Below are 15,933 nucleotides of genomic sequence, written 5' to 3'. Positions count from 1 at the left end.
CCAAACGCAGCTCAGTGCGCTTGATGAGAACGCTGGGGCATCAAGGAAAGCCTCCAGAGCTGCTGTAGCCTGGGGCTGTCAGGTCTCTAATATCAGAAACCCCATAAATGTCAGGGCTAAGTGCACCTTTCATTTAACAAAACAATAAATTGTCTGTCTCTGTGCAATAAATCGCTCATTTCTGTGCCTCCACAAGGCCTGATGTGATTTGTAAATGACTGGAAATTCTGCTTTGGCTTTTCTTCCCCTAGCAATCATGAACCACGCTTCTGGGGACACTGGATTTTGAGAGAGAAGGGAAGAGGGAAGCTACGTAATCCATGAGTCAGATTAAGACTGGAGAAATTAGGATTATAACCTACTATAAACCCGTCCTGTCCCCCACTATAAAACCTTCAAAACCCAATGCTTTATTATTTATGATTATGAGAGAAATGAAGGAACTGAGTCCTTTCCAAACTCTGGAGTGGGACAGAACTCTGATGGGTGGCAGACATGATGCTCCTGAAGGAAGCCAAGCAGCCAGGGACTGAGAGTGAAGGAGAAATGGTGACACTGGAGAAAAAGCAAGAAACAGGTGCTAACACAAAGCACTGTGAAAGCAGGGGAAAGACAGAAGTAAAGAAAGTAAAAGAAAGTTTCAGCAAAAGAAAGACTGGGAAAATAGTGAGTGGACAGTCCATCTGAGATGAAAGGAGAAAGGGAAATGAGAAGAACTTGGTCAGCATTCAAGCTGATTAATTTTCTCGTGCTTGCCCTCATTTTAATCCTTTCCATAGGAAACCACTGTAGGCTACTGGGTTTGGTAGAAAAGTTACTAAACCAGTTCAATACTCCAGAAGAAATGACTGGTGAACAAAGAGAAACTACACAGAATTCTCTATAAATACGTACATAGTTATGCAGAGAAACATGCCTTGCATGGAAAAAAAAAATAATATCTGAGAGGATCAAAAGCAAATTCCTCATTGTCCCACATAAGCCCAAGACAGCCCAGTTCATCACAGCAGGAAAGAAATCTGAACCCTTCCACCATGTAGAAATTAAAAGCTGGGATGAAGAACTTGGCAAGATCCACTTGAAGTTTGCTGCAAGGGCTTCTCAAGTTTGTCTGAACTTTGGGAGCCACCCAGCAGGGTACCAAAAAGTCCCTTGGTATGGGCAAGGTTGGGTAATTCCCCTCTGAGACTCGATGGCATAATGTTTTCTGAGAGTGAGAGCTCTCCAACGACACCAGGAAAGGATCCTTCCCTTCCATCTGTGAATAGCCAAGCTTTCCAGCTGAGTGAGAAAAATAGTCATGACAAATAGGAAGAGAAAAAGGAAATTGTAGAGGGATTCAAGAGAGGAAAATGACACTTTCCCCCATGAATTTCGAATTTGCTCCTCTACAAAATTAAAGCCTTGTTTCAATATGGTTTTAATTTCACAGCCCTTGGTTTAGATCCTACTCTTCTGTACACTGCACTTCCTCATGGAGCAGCTCCATTAGCAAACTAAATCTCTGCTAATGGACCTGCTTGCAGTGATAATTATCACAGCCCTTGGCCAGGGCCAGCGGGTCAGGAGGGGCTGGAAGGGCATTGTCACTCCACTGTCAGCCTTGTCATGGCAAGGAGCTCTGGGAACAGAGACATCTTGAAGCTTAAGATGTGCACAGCTGATAGATGACTGTCATTAAGCTCCTTTGCTCACTCCAGGGTGAAATAGCCACTGAGCTGCAGGGTAGGCTTCTTTCATGAAAAAGAAAGACCTTGAACCACAGCCACTGTCCTCCACCTCTTCCCAACCTGTCCAGTTACCCCTGACTCCTCTCGTTTCTCATAGCTTCTCTCTCATCCCACCTGTAGCAGAGGAACAAAAGCTTTCTCTAACAAGTAATTCCTAATGCATCAAGTCTTGCTGGAGAAGAAAGACTCCTCAATTCACAGTGCAACCCCACATACCCTCCCTGCTCAGAGCCTCCGTGTCTCCAGACACGAGGAGTGCAGGCCCAAACCCACTGGATTTAGGATGCTTCTGGATCAGCTTCTCAGCTGCAAAAATCAGCATGGATCCTTTGAACTTCACACAGCATGTGAGTTTACACCCAGCTGACAAGTGCACTGATAAATATGCCTTCCCAAAAAGCCTGGCATGGAGAGAGGCCCCTTCAGGACAAGCCCTTCTTGGCCAGGAGAACTGCAGGAGGGCACAGAGCCCTGGGACCCACAGCAGCTAAACAGGACAGAAGGAAGCAGCAAGGAGGCTTTGCAAGAGCCTTTGGCTTGGTGGCTCCTGGAGGCTTCCAGCTGCAGCTCTGTGCCTCTGGAAGGGAATCCTTAGGCACAGCAATGACTCCAAGTGTGCTGCAGTAGCACTCAGCAGAGTTGAAGATGTGCATCTGCCTCATTAAAATTTGATCCCCAAGTTCCTCTCTCTTTTTCCTTCCTAGAGTGTTTTCAAACATTGTTTTCCTGCATACTTGGATAACTGAGGCTGTGCAGGGCTTTAGTTAAGGTAATTTGAGAATTCTTTTATATTTGAAAAGGTATAAAAAGTAATCCCCTGAAGTACTTGGTTTTCCTTCCACGACATTCCATTGTAATCACCTACTTCTGCTTTACCTCGATAGTATTCCGAGGGGTTATAAAAGAATTCTTATAGTTCAGGACACAAAAAACAGGTCTGGAAGCCCCTGAGGGATACAGGGCAGAACAGGATGGGGCTAAGACCCAGGAGAGCTGAGCTCTCCTCCACAGCCTAGGTGATCATAGGCAAGCTGCCTCATGTTAGGAAGTTTGCTTCCTGACCCTTCCTCTGCCTTGACTTCTTCGGGGCAGGAAAAGTTCCTCTGCCCTTGAGCACTGCTCAGCAAAATGACTCCAGATGTAATGCAAATCAACAGCAGCAGAAAGAAATCGTAATTGTAACAGGAAAAAAAAAAAAAAACAGTAAAAGAGGAGATGGGACTGCCCAGATCTGTGTTGAAGTTAGCATGTGTTGTATGCAATATTACAGAAGTAAAACTGCATTTCTGTAAGCTCCTGAGAGAGACAGAGAGTTTAGCACAGCACAAAAGCCCACGATCATAATTCCAGCAGAACTCCAGCCTCTTTTCCACTAGAGTAACAGAGAGAATACAGCCTCAAATACAGGTCCCTTAGACCCGCCCAGTGGGCAGAGGGTAACCAACCTTTCCTGATTAAACCCTCCAGATGTGTCTTCCCTTCTTGAAGGCATTTCCACGAGAATGTCCTCACCCTCACACCTCCAAGTTGCGTGTGTGGGTGTATTGGGGCAGCCCTAGCTGAGAGAAGCTGCATCAAACACTGTGAAATATCAATGCACATAGCACTTTTTTTGTGTGTTTGTGGAATCTTCCTGACTTACTGTACCTGCCACACCCTGGCTGAGAAGGATTCACCTACTGAGAATTCACTTCCAGGCTTGTGCCCTCCATACAGAATTGGAGTTTCAATCCACTTCTCAAGGAGCCAACACTATGGGTGCTCATGAAGTATTATTCCTTCCTCCCATACCCTGAGGTCACCAAGGTAGAAACTCTTGCTCCCACTAAAAATTCCTCAATACATGAGCACAGTTCACTGCTTTACTGGACAGCAAGCTCCACATAAAATTGCTGTGCTGATCTCAGAGCTAAAAGGTTAAATATTCATTTCCAATGAAGACAGTCCCCATGGAAGTGAGACACCAGGAGAAGCCTTGTGAAACTGCAGAGCAGAAGGGAAGAGCCCCTTAGACACAGCTGCTGTCTAACAACCGTGTTTTATGCAGAATGCTTGGGGGCTACTCTATTTTTATAGCTTCCATCCATAAAATAAGAAGCTAAAGCTTCTGGAAGGAGAACACAATTACCCTACAATGATGTAACATCAGAATAAATTCAACACAATCTGTATAAGCAAAGAGAAAAAGCACCCAAGCTTTTTCCAATTGGCAGTAGATAATACTTTATAACTGCCCTGTCATCAACCTTCAGAAGCCATCTCCAGAGCCATATGTGGGTTGGCAACCAGGCATAGTGGCTAACTAGCTTTGCATCTAGCTGTACAGAAGTAGAGACATATGGAAATGAACAGCCTGGCAGAACAAGTGAGCTCTGAAGCAATGGCTTCCATAAATAAGTGCCTGCACACTGGCAGATGGAGAAAAGCACAGTTAGGGAGGGACTGTGTCACAGCAGCAACTTGATTTTAAACAATTCCTAAAAAATCAGCCTGAACTTCAGATCTGAGCCATTTCCAGTGCCTTCAGTCCTCTTCTTGCTGGGGAAAATCCTCTCCATGAAATCAGGGAAGGTGAAGGTAGAACAATGCCTCTAGCAAAAAATACCAGGAGCTGCTTCAGGAGCAGAGAACAGCACTAGGAAGTCACTGATGATTTTTGCCTCTTACTACTCTGCTAGTCATGCTTTTGGTACCTTTCAGAAAGACACAAGCAATCATTCCCCACAGCCTAGAAAAGCTACACGTGGAGAGACACTCCCAAGCCATGTGGCAGTGCTGAAATGGGCACAGTGGGTGCAGGAGTGTGGGACACACACATGCACCTTCCTGCAGGGCATGGGAATTGGTGCTGCTGCTGCCCTCTGCACTCATTCCTCTGGACACCAGCCTATTTCAAGGCAAATGGTACCTTTCCTGTTTGCAGGCAGCAGACTGATTCCTAGTCACTGTTAAATGTGACAGATTAATGGAAAGTGAGTATTATTTTAATTCTACTTTTCGGGATAAGGGGACTCCTTGTTCGGTGATCTCAAAGGTCTTTCCACTTACCATAGCTGAAACAAATTTTTGTGCACACCCTCTAACCACACTTGACATGATTATTATAATGTGAAAGAACATAAATTTAATTAAATTTCAATAAACTAGCTAAACTTCACCGAAGTCTCTCAATAACAGGCCACCTTTTATTATAAAGGAACTCCCTTTCTCTTCCTGACAGTGTATTATATGTATAAACTCACTTCTTTGCCCTGCTTGGTTACCACCTCAGACCTCAGGTGCCTGTGATACCTCATCTTCTCCTCCCACATCATAGAGGTGATCTAGAAAAGCAGCAGGCAACAATTTTGCAGGGAATGTCCCTAAATCCAAACCCCACATTAAGCAGAAGCCATGTACAGTGGCAATCAGTTTAGAAGCTGCTTCATAATGTGGGAAATAGTAAAGGTAAAAAGATTTCTAGAAAGCTGTAAAAGCAAGCTTTAGAAACAAAAAGAATAGAAAACTTAGCTAGCTGCAGCTGTAGAGTTTGAAAGTAGAGAAAGTTACAATAGTACAGTAAGCAAGGATATGAAACTATAGCTTGAGTTTTAGCCTTGGCTAAGATAAACTTGAAGACTGCAGAAAACTATGCTCAGCAAGATATTAGGAAGTTTTAAGCTTAATAATGAAGTATTGTGCATTGTTAATAGAGAGCAGACAAGCCAGCATTGTGTGAAGCAGGTGTAGGTGTGCTTTCAGTGATTGGCTAGAACAACTGTCTGTGAGCTTTAGCAATGTGCTATTGGCTAGAAAGTTTTTAAAATGCTCTGTGACAAAGAAATCTTTGGCTGCTGTTGGCTGTATGTGAGCTTTTGCCATCTTTCAATTGTCTCAGCCATGTAATGAGGCTGATGCTGCAGTAAAGCTCAAGGAATGTACCCCAACAGTCCTGTTCTGTTTGTGAAAAACCACCAACACACACTTTGGTAAGAATCACCATGGGAAAGCCATGACCTGCCTTCCACAGGCCCTCCCAGAGATCTGTCAGCTCTGTAGGTTGTGGATCAGGCTCTCTGCTCCACTACAAGGCTCACAGCAAAGCCAGCACAGCCCTGGTCCAAGGAGTCAAGAGCACACACACACATTTGCACACACAAAGTGAAAATCATGGAGGATTACCTCTGCACGGGTGGTGCTGTGTAAATGTTTTGCATTAAGTAATAACAGCCACTATCAATCAAAAGAGTGGAGAACAGATGGGGAGGAGGCTGTGTTGAGAGAAAGGACTCAAACAGGAATATGGATTTTGTCTCCCACCTCCTCTAGTCTGGTATCAGCCCTAAACGAACCTTTGCACATCTCCATAGAGGCAATCCCCACTGGTGTGTTCCAGTGCTCCCAGCAACTCTGGCTGCTTTACCCCCACAGCACAGGATAGTCACACAGCTACAAAATGCTGCAATGGCACATTGTGGAGTTTGGGTTCCCCCCACCTCTACCCAGCCCTACAGTCACTTTTATCTGCTTTCTTCTTCAGGAAGGTTTAACACCAGATCTGATTCTGGAAAGAAAACAGTCCTATTCATGATGCTCCTCAAAATTCTGCTCTTCCTGAAGAACCACACAGGGCTAGCTGAATTTCTATGTTTTCTTACTTTTGTAAGAACATTTTTTTGTATTTAAGTTGTTAAAAGAGGCAAATGTTTACTTGATATTGAGTCCAGCAAAACAACTGCTGAATCTTCAGGTTTCTCCTCAGTGCTAAAAGATTAACATGACAACTTGAATTAAGATTTTGTAATAGATGTTGTAGGAAATTCACTTAAGGTTGCAGATTTAATGTAAGATAGCAGTCTGTGGGCATGTGTTTATAACAAGCATTTTCTCCAAAATAACCTAAAACTTTAAACAACTTCCAAATAACTCAATGAAAAAGGCAGGCTCCAAATTGCCACTTGTAGTAAACAACCCTAGTTGTTCAAAAGCACCTTTAAAATGGATAAGTTATGGCCTTCTACACCGCAAGATCTTGCTATTCTTTGCAAACAATTTTCTTAGTACTGAATACTTGTTCTTAGTACAACACTGAATACCTAAACATGCCTAAAACCAGCTGTAAAACATTGTGCCAAGGATAGTTTGTGACCCAAATATAGCAGGATCACCACCCCAGGAGTGACACGAAGGACATGTTTGTCTTCCCGGCAGTGTGGCAGACAATTGACGACAGATCTGGCAATGCAGATCCAGAAGGGTTGAAAACCAGTATATACATGAAGAGTGAACAACAGAAGGGGCTGAAAAATCACCCTGTGTCCAGCCCCAGATTTCACATGGGGGCTTCTTCCCTCACTCACCCTTGCCCCAAAAAACAACCCCTCATTAACAATGAGTTGGAAAGACAGTTAAGAAAAACACTTTGGTTCACATATGGACAAGTCATCTATAATACTGTAAAACAGCCAAAATAATGTGTATTTCAAGAACTACCCAACCTTCTTGGAAACAAAAACAGGCCTGAAAAAAACCCAGCACAAATAGAAAGAAAAGTCATGTTTTCAAGTTAGTTGTGAAAACAGTAAGAAATGATTCAAAAACCCCAACATGAACCACATACCTTTGCTATTTGGACACACCAGTTCAGCAGGAGCTGGGAGCCAATATTATCCTTATGTTCATGGACATAATCCAGGAGGCAGCCATGAGGCATCAGCTGAGTGACCAGCTGGATGGTGGGGCTCAAGCAGACACCCAGGAGTCTCACCAGGTGTGGGTGGTCCATGCTGGCCATGATGAGAGCTTCCTGCAACAATAAAAGTGACCCAAAGGTTACCAGGTGTGCTCAAAGACTCGACTCACTCGAGTTGTTGTTGTAAGGTAGGAAAATCATAAAGAAAGGCTTCATAAAATCAAGCCTGCTCTCCTTGTCAGGCTAACCCTTTGCAAGTTCCCATGTGAAAGCAATCCTAGTGAAAGCAGTTCATTAACATAACAATCTACTCCTGGATGAAAAACCAACTAACACCTGTATAAACTGTTTTTACACCTTTAGATAGAAAATGAAAACTATCTCTCACAACCATTCCTGCACGTACACACAATCAATAGGGGGTAACAACTTGTTTCTAACCAATAAAATAATTGGCAAGAAAACTCTATAACCAATTGGAGTCACACACAGGTCTGTACAGCTGTATAAAAAGGAGTTATGTGAATAAAGAATGGGCTTTTTCCATCATGAAGAAAATGGAGTCCATGTGATTTATAACAATACTTGAGTGACTAAAGGGGATCAGTGTCCCCTCAGCAACATGAATTCCTGTCTGTCCAGTGCTAGATATTCCTAGGGAACCTCCAGGCTGATGTAATGTCCACTTGATGTTCTGAGTCCCAAAAAACAAGAGTGTGCACGAATCTAAAATTCTGCACTGCCTCACATTCCCTGTCCTGTTGCAGCCACAGAAACAACAATGCAGGTGTGACACGCTCCACTTAAAAGTCTCCTTGGTCTTGTTTTAATGCCTTTTTGGGACTACCTACAAACAGAAGCCAGAGAAAATTAAGGGAATAAAAAGCAGTTATATTTATTGAAAGGCCTTCAGGTACATTTAGGGCAGAGGAAGCCCACCCAGAGGCTACACCCAAAAACTGGATGATAGCTCATGGGTTTTCACACTTTTGTAAGTGTGGTCCATTTGCATATTGGGAGTTAATCTTCCAATTACAGCTTCATGTAATGAAGTCATTTACCTCAAGTTTGCTTTCTAAATCTGAGTCTCTTAGCATCTGATTGTTCCATCACCTCTCCCATCAGATCTTGGATGGGTTCATTTTGGTTTTTTCCACATTTTAGCTTTTCACACAGAAAAGACTTTATTTCCCTTTTCCAGACTATAAGAAGTTTTCAGCTACCAAGCTGGTCCAGGACTAAGGATCAGAAGGTTTCATCTTGGCTATGCTATTTGACCCTAAAGTTCACACCCCTGACCAGTAGCACAGGAGCTCCTTATAAAAACCCTAAATAACTGTTCTTAGAGGTAATGCTGTCATCATAGCAAGGAGAAAGCTCTCCTCTCTCATTCACTGTGTCCTCCATTTCAAGACCATTTCATCATGGCAATGGAACAATGAAAAGTCAGATGGAATTGTGGCTCTGTAAGGCTATTTTGGCTGTCTTCTTTTTTTTTTTTTTTTTCCCCTCAAAAAACCCCAATATGACATCTGACAACTTACAGAATAACAGCTGTAATCGTGCCAAGGAAAGAAAAGAAAGAAAAGAAAGAAAAGAAAGAAAAGAAAGAAAAGAAAGAAAAGAAAGAAAAGAAAGAAAAGAAAGAAAAGAAAGAAAAGAAAGAAAAGAAAGACAAATTTGCCACCAGAAGAACATAAACGTTGGGGGGGGGTTTCCCTTCCCTATATTAATGCAAAATATAAAAAAAAAAAAAGGTTCTGGCAAGTAGGCTGAGTTTGTATTAAAGGAAATTGCTCATCATAGTACAAAGAATATTTGAAACCAAATTGCAGATATTTGCATAATAGTTCTCTTACTTTCTCCCCCCCCCTTTTTTTTTTTTTTTTGGTAAAACAAAAAGATGAACAAGACAGTAATTGTAGGGTTTTTTCCTTCCCAATAAGAAAAGAGCAGATGGTCCTTACTGGGGGGAGTGACTCCTTCCCTTTTCTTCCTCAATGTATGTGAAGAAATAAATAAATGAATAAATAGGGGCTATTTGATGGGATAATGGAGGAGCAGATCTGAGAAAGATTCTGATGCAACAAATTAGAAAAGGGATCTGAATTTAACTAGTTTTACTCACATTCAAATTAATACAGTTCCCACTCCCTTAACTCTAAAATGTGGGGACTCCTTGAAACAACTTTAGCCTTTCTTCTGCTGTGACTTGAAAATGTCCCTAAAGGCCACCAGAATAAATACCTGTAGATAGGTGAATTACCCAGTCTCCAGAGCACAAAATTACTCTGCCTCATTTTTTTTTTCCTTTTTACCCCATTCATTTTTCTCCTGCAGATGCATACAGGGCCAGCACGTGCTGCCCACTCTGCCTCTGTGTAAAGGTAAGAGGTTCCCCATGAGCCTGGAGCTGGAGTACTTTTATTTATAACCCAGACTGATGATAACAGAAATGAGATTTTTTTTTTTTTTGTTTTGTTTTTCTGGTCTTCCAAGGGCCCACACAGAAAGCTTTGAAGCTTGTGTCCATTAGTCTCCAGCTACTTTCCATGGCCAAGTCTATGTGTGTCCAAAGGAAAACCACTTCTGTTTGACAATAAAAGCAAGAAGTGCCACTTGTCTCATTCTGATGTTATAGGAAAGCACCTGCTTTTCCAATAGTTTTGGGCAAGAGTTTCAGGAAAAAAAGTCAAAAATGTTTTCTATAAAATATTATGGACTTCTCTGTAATGAATTAAGACACACACAGAGGGCAAGGAAACCTTCACTTTAGATCTAAGTCACTAACAGATACTAATTTAGCATGAATCCTGGCTTCACATAGTTATCCTCATTAGTAAAACTATTGTTATTTTTATTGAACTTCCATCTACAGAAGAATTAAAATCAGGGCTATGTGTATCCAGCACAGCAAAACACAAAGTAAAAGAGATTGCAATTGTTCTGCTAGAGCCTAATTACACAAAACAAACAACAACAACAGAAACATTATGACTTAGCAGCATTTTAAGAATCTGTTCAGCAAATAAGGAATACAAGTCTCCAGTTTCAAACCTGTTTGGACATGAAAGACCCTAGAGCTGTAATCTTTGTGGCAGTTTGGCACTCAACTAATAAAATTGTCCTAAATATAATATATTTATATAATTCCTAATATAATTGTCTAAAACACTTTAAGCAGGTGAGGTACCTAAACTCACAAACTGCCAGTGGCTGGTGGCACTGGCATCTCTCAAAACCAGCCTCTGCAATTTTTTGGGCCTTTTGGTAGCTGTGGGTCTGCAGCTCTTGTCTCTACACTCAACTGGCACAATTACAGGAATGAGTTTGGAATTCTAATTTAATGGAGAAGAAACTGAGGTACCAAAAGGGTACCAAAAGTCACATGGGAAGTCTGGAGCACAAGTGGAAACAGTGCCCCAGATGATTTTACTTTTCTCTCCTGAAAAAAATTCACGTCCATCATTCCTCTCTTCATCCGTTCTTAATGTGATTATTACATTATTACTCCATTAAGCTCAACTCCTGTGATTTATACACACAAGCCTGTATTAAACAGTAACATTAAACAATCACATAAATGTTATTTTAATGGCTCACATTATCTGCCTGCTGTGTGCACTAAGAAAGAAGACAGCAGCCCACAGAAGGTTGAGTTTGCAGGTCCCAGTGAGCAATCACCAAACCTATTAGTGGCTTCTGTCAGCAGAGCTATGTCAAAAGGGGTCTAGGGAGGGGCAATTGCAATTTGGAAATCTCACTGTTTCCTAATCTATCCATGAAGTCATGTTTGAAATATCTTTAATTTGGCTGCTGTTTTTGAAAACTAATTCAAAATCCAGCTAAAGTAAGATTTTCATTTTCACCTTCCAGGATGGGGGAAAAAAAACCCAGTTCTTAAGACTGTGAGAAGAAAGAGTGCTCTGAGTACACCAACAGCACATCTTAAAGGGTGGTATTTAACTTCCCCTTTTCCTACTTTGACATGGTATTGCTAACAATTCCAGCTGAAAAGAGAACATAAACATTAGCCAGCATGGTGGCTGCTGAAGAACAGCCTTTGACACTGGTTTTGTTTCTCTGACCATGCAGTTTGTAAACCAGTGGGCTCAGCAAGGTGCACATGCCCCTAGCAGTAAGATAATGCCCTACTTAGGTCCATGTTGAACATTTATTTCCACCCAGAGTGGCCCAGGGCACAGCTCATGCCCTCAGTCATTAGTACATGCACAGGGCACTGGGGGACACTCACCCACTGGCAGCCACTGTCCCTTCCCACACCCCCCTGCTCAAGGGAAGTATCACAGATCTGCTTCCCTAGTTTGGCAAGCCCAGAAAAATGTTACTGCTCCTCTTAAGCCAGATGAAGATATTCACCTGATAAAGAGTTAAGTAAGCACAAAGTCAGAAAAATCTGTTTTCCTGACCTTCTGCTTCTAAATGTTCCTGTCATAAAACGCTGTCAAACAGAGCAAAACAAGAGATGCCAGGAAAGAAAACTCAGATGTTTTCCCTAATAATTGTAGAGTAAATAAATGTACTTAAAAGCTGACTTCATAGTGCACTGTGCATTTTTCTGAAAGCACAGCTGAGCTAACAGGAGAGATACTACACTGAATACACTGCTTTTTACATTAATTCTTCCACTGGCTGGGGCAAGCACCTGTCTGGAATGCACCTTTGACCTGCTGCAGGGCAGATCCAATCACACCCCAGCATTTAATATATTTCAAAGCCTCTTGTTTGTCTGCTAGGTCTTACAAATTGTTTAGGTGGTAGCTGACTCAGCCTGTGCAGTCTGCAGAACAACTTAGAATAGGAGACAGCACAAACACACATTTAACAACACACATGCCCACACTGGTGCTATGACAGTGACACCCATTGCTGTATTTCCCCTGTAGTGCCTATTCAGGATGCTGCTTTCACGGCTTTCCAGCACTGCTGTGCTTTAAGGAATTTTTCAGAAGGCAGCTAAACCTGCAGGCAGCTTGGCAAGGCCATGGTTGTGTCCCCCCAGCCTCACCACAGGTGACTTCAGTTGAGCCTTCCACCTTCAGCTCAGTCCTACCCTTCTCAGACATGCCCTTTTGTATAAAGAAATCATGTCACACTGATAATTTCTCTCTTCTTCCCCTTCTCAATCTGGGTGTATTACTGCTCCATTAAGCTCAACTCCTGTGATTTATCCACCCAAGCCTGGCTTGGGCCAGTATTCCTAAGAACACAGGTTTCTGTGACTGCCCCCTCCTGGGACACCCCCAGGTTGTGCACAACATTCTCTCAACTTCTCTCTGGAGAAGCAGGACTCAGGAGCAAATGAACAGAGGTATTAAAAGAAATTAATAATCTTTCTGTATATCCACCTCCATGCTCCAAGCACAGTGTAAGGTGAGAGATTGTTGCATGAAGTGCAGCAGTGCACATCCAAGTCCTGCATTCACACTCACCTGGCCAACTGCTTCTTCTACAGGGAAATGCTGAATCTGGCTAGCACAGCAGGAAATAACTAGAGGTCCAAAAGCCCTGTCATTGAGGGGGGTTAATGAGCTGTTAGCCAGAGTTTTGCACTAACATCATCTCCTTGAAACTCCCTCCATCCTGTTTTGCTTTAGGAAGCCTTGTTAAAGAACCTCTCCCTGTAACCAAAGAGGGAAAGTCACACTATGAGTCTTGTTTGCATGTATTTCCTCAGAGCCAGGACAAACTCCTAGGATTAAGGAGGCTACAGGTCTCGAAGGGGTGGTTTTGGATGTCATGTTTTTTGGATGTAAAAGATTTGAGCTTTTTTTCAGTTCAGTTCAGTTTTCAATGAGGACCTTAAGCAGAGGTTCACTGGGTAGTCAGTGGAGTCACTGCATACTTACACTGGAGCACAAGTGTGCTGTACCATTAAATGCTGAGACTAACTTAGTTCAGAAAGTTCTGGAAACCCATCTGTCGGGCGAGCCACTACTCTAGAATTAAAACTAAGAATAAAAAAATAAAAATTCCACTTCAGGGACCACACCCTGCAGCCTGTTCATGCACAAATGTGATGAAAAGAGCACCAGACAAGTGCCACTCACTTGACTCCTACCGAGCCAGTGCCATCAGGAGAAGATGGCCCCAGGTCAGTGTCCTGCAGCCTGGTGAGGAGCCAGGCATGGCACAACACTGTGCTCTCCCATGTGCAGCTGCTCTCTGGCTGCTCTCTCACTGCTGAGAGCCTTTTCTGGAGCTGTGATGTGTCTTTAAATGTGCTGCATCTCTCAGAGCAAGCAAACCCTCTGAGACTGCCCTGCCTGTCACAGCACTTGCACAGCACACAGGGCACCAGTCTGACTGACTCCTCACAGGCACTGCCTGCGCTGTTGACACTGAATTCAAAAGCCAGCCATTGCCCCATGTGACTCAAATGCATTAGAGAGATGCCCCACTTTCCTCCAAACACCCAAAACTAGCACAAATCAGGGATGTGAAAGCTCTCCCTCTTCAAGGTCATACTTGCAGACTGCTGGGTGAAACCTCCCTGCCCACCTCAGAGAACAGCAGGTCCTATTCATGCAGGAATAAGCACCTCCATGCACTTACAGAAGCAATGCTGGCTCACTATGTATTTTGGAGCAACATAAAATAAACTAGGAAAAAAAAAAAAAAGCAGTACTGTGATCCCTGTCCTGCAAACACTGAGAGCATGCACCACTGTGCTGACCCCAACAGGGCTCAGGTGCTGAGAATTAATGCTGAAATGCTTGGAAGTGTAGGAGATAAATTTTGTAGAACCCCCACACCACATGGTTGTTCCTTCTCCCTGCTTTGTGCCAATTAAGTCTCCCAATTCATCAGAGCCTGAGTTAGCAGAGGAGGCACTTCCTCTGCTAACAAAAAAAAGCAACAGGCCTCTAGTGCACAACAAACCAAGTGTAGATTTTCCATCAAACATCTGATCAGGGACAGCTCCCACCAGCATTTCCTGTGAATCTTGCCCTGAAAAAATGATCATGGTGATGAGAAAACAAAATCTAGCCCATTTTCAGTTCACTTCTATGCATAAAAGCCAAGGACCTCAGCAACCAGAATTGTTCCCATTGAAGGTTGTTAGGACAAGTAACAGTGGGCTTTGTTCTGGGGATTCCCCCCTTGGAGATCAGGAGTAGGTGGTTTAACAGCAAAAATATCATGTCATTGTGACAAATGTTTTACTTACAGCCTGTGACACACATCATTATTTCAGAGCAGTCTGTCCAAAGACATTTGTTTCTTACTATTTTGATGCAACTAGCAAAAAATATTTGAAGTTGTAACCATGCAGTCTAACAAAGCCATCATTTCAGTGGTGCTCAAAGGGGAGGGCAAACAGGCATTACCACTGAGCAGCTTCTATGCATTGTCAGCCTTGGCTGCACATACCTTTCCAAAGGAGGGAGTTATTGCTTTGATTTTTGATTTAGGATGAGTGATTGCAAGGTCTCTAGAATGAAAAAAAAAAAAAATCTATTGAGTTCTCACTCCTTTCTGAACAGTCTTCAGGCATTGCTTTGATATTTTCTGTATCACTGAAAAGCTTGACTTTATAATCACACACTCAAAGCTCCTTCCTTCTTCAGGATAAATTTAAAGGGATAGCATCAGATTAAAGCCTAATTTCATCAAGTGTATAATCAACACTAAGAATTGTTTTAATCAGAGATACATTTTGCCTGGTATTTAATTTCTCACAACGGAGAACTCAAATCAGACTCATCTCCATCTTTCCCTCATCTGTATTCAGCTGCACAAGAACCTCACCCTCAGGACCTGGGTACTGCAAAGGGATGGTATTTCAACATGGGAAGTTTCATTGGACTGTTTGGCTCACTGTTAGATTTTTATTCTCCTGACCCAGTGGGCATCAGTGAGCCACAAAGTCCCCAAAATCTGTCTCCTGCTCCCTGTGTCACATCCACACTGCTCTGCCTGGGATTTCCTCCTAAGTTTCTACAGCTCTGCCTCCCACCTTTTCTTCCCTACTTTACCATCCTGCTGACCTACTCCTCTCCTGAAGATAAGATTAAAACCTCCTTAAAAAGACTCTTTAAAGAAGCCATGGCCCTCAAAGGGCAGGGTGGGGATGGCAGGGGAGGGGCTGGGGCTGCCCACACCTCATGCAGGTGTGGGTGGGATTGCTAACACCTGGTCAGCTCTACAGTATTTATGTTCCTTGGCAATAAATTCAGCTAAATTCCCCCTGGATTTCCACAAGATTTGGGCAGCCTGCTGTCAGGCTAATATATATGTAACATTATAATCATAATGACTCTTTTTTTTCATGTTGATAAAATGCTGGCATCTGCAATAACCCCCAGAACAAATACAACATCAGATCTTTTATGTATGGCCATGCTCAGGTCCTGGCATCTGTCAGGGCAAGCCAAACAACTCCCAAACCAAACATGTTTCAATGAGTGCCTGCCTGCTACCAATACAAACACCTCAGCCAAGTCCATAAACACAACTGTATTTAATAGTTTTTATTTCTGCTTGTGTGGCAGAAATAAATAGTAAATA

At 42.8% G+C, this 15,933-nt stretch overlaps 1 protein-coding gene across 2 annotated transcripts in view; it reads right to left on the bottom strand.

Annotated features, from left to right (window-relative positions):
* The window catches only part of ERBB4 (erb-b2 receptor tyrosine kinase 4), a 577,762-nt gene that overhangs the window by 77,501 nt on the left and 484,328 nt on the right, over positions 1-15,933 (bottom strand). For both annotated transcript variants that reach the window (XM_053982239.1, XM_053982236.1), the window contains exon 20: positions 7,330-7,515. In XM_053982239.1, the coding sequence (XP_053838214.1) occupies positions 7,330-7,515 (186 nt within the window). The remainder of the gene's footprint in view (positions 1-7,329; positions 7,516-15,933) is intronic.

Source organism: Vidua macroura, chromosome 7 (assembly GCF_024509145.1).
Source record: "Vidua macroura isolate BioBank_ID:100142 chromosome 7, ASM2450914v1, whole genome shotgun sequence".
Classification (NCBI taxonomy): domain Eukaryota; kingdom Metazoa; phylum Chordata; class Aves; order Passeriformes; family Viduidae; genus Vidua; species Vidua macroura.
The sequence above is the reverse complement of the archived record's forward strand: the minus strand, read 5'-3'. Positions and strand labels throughout refer to the sequence as shown.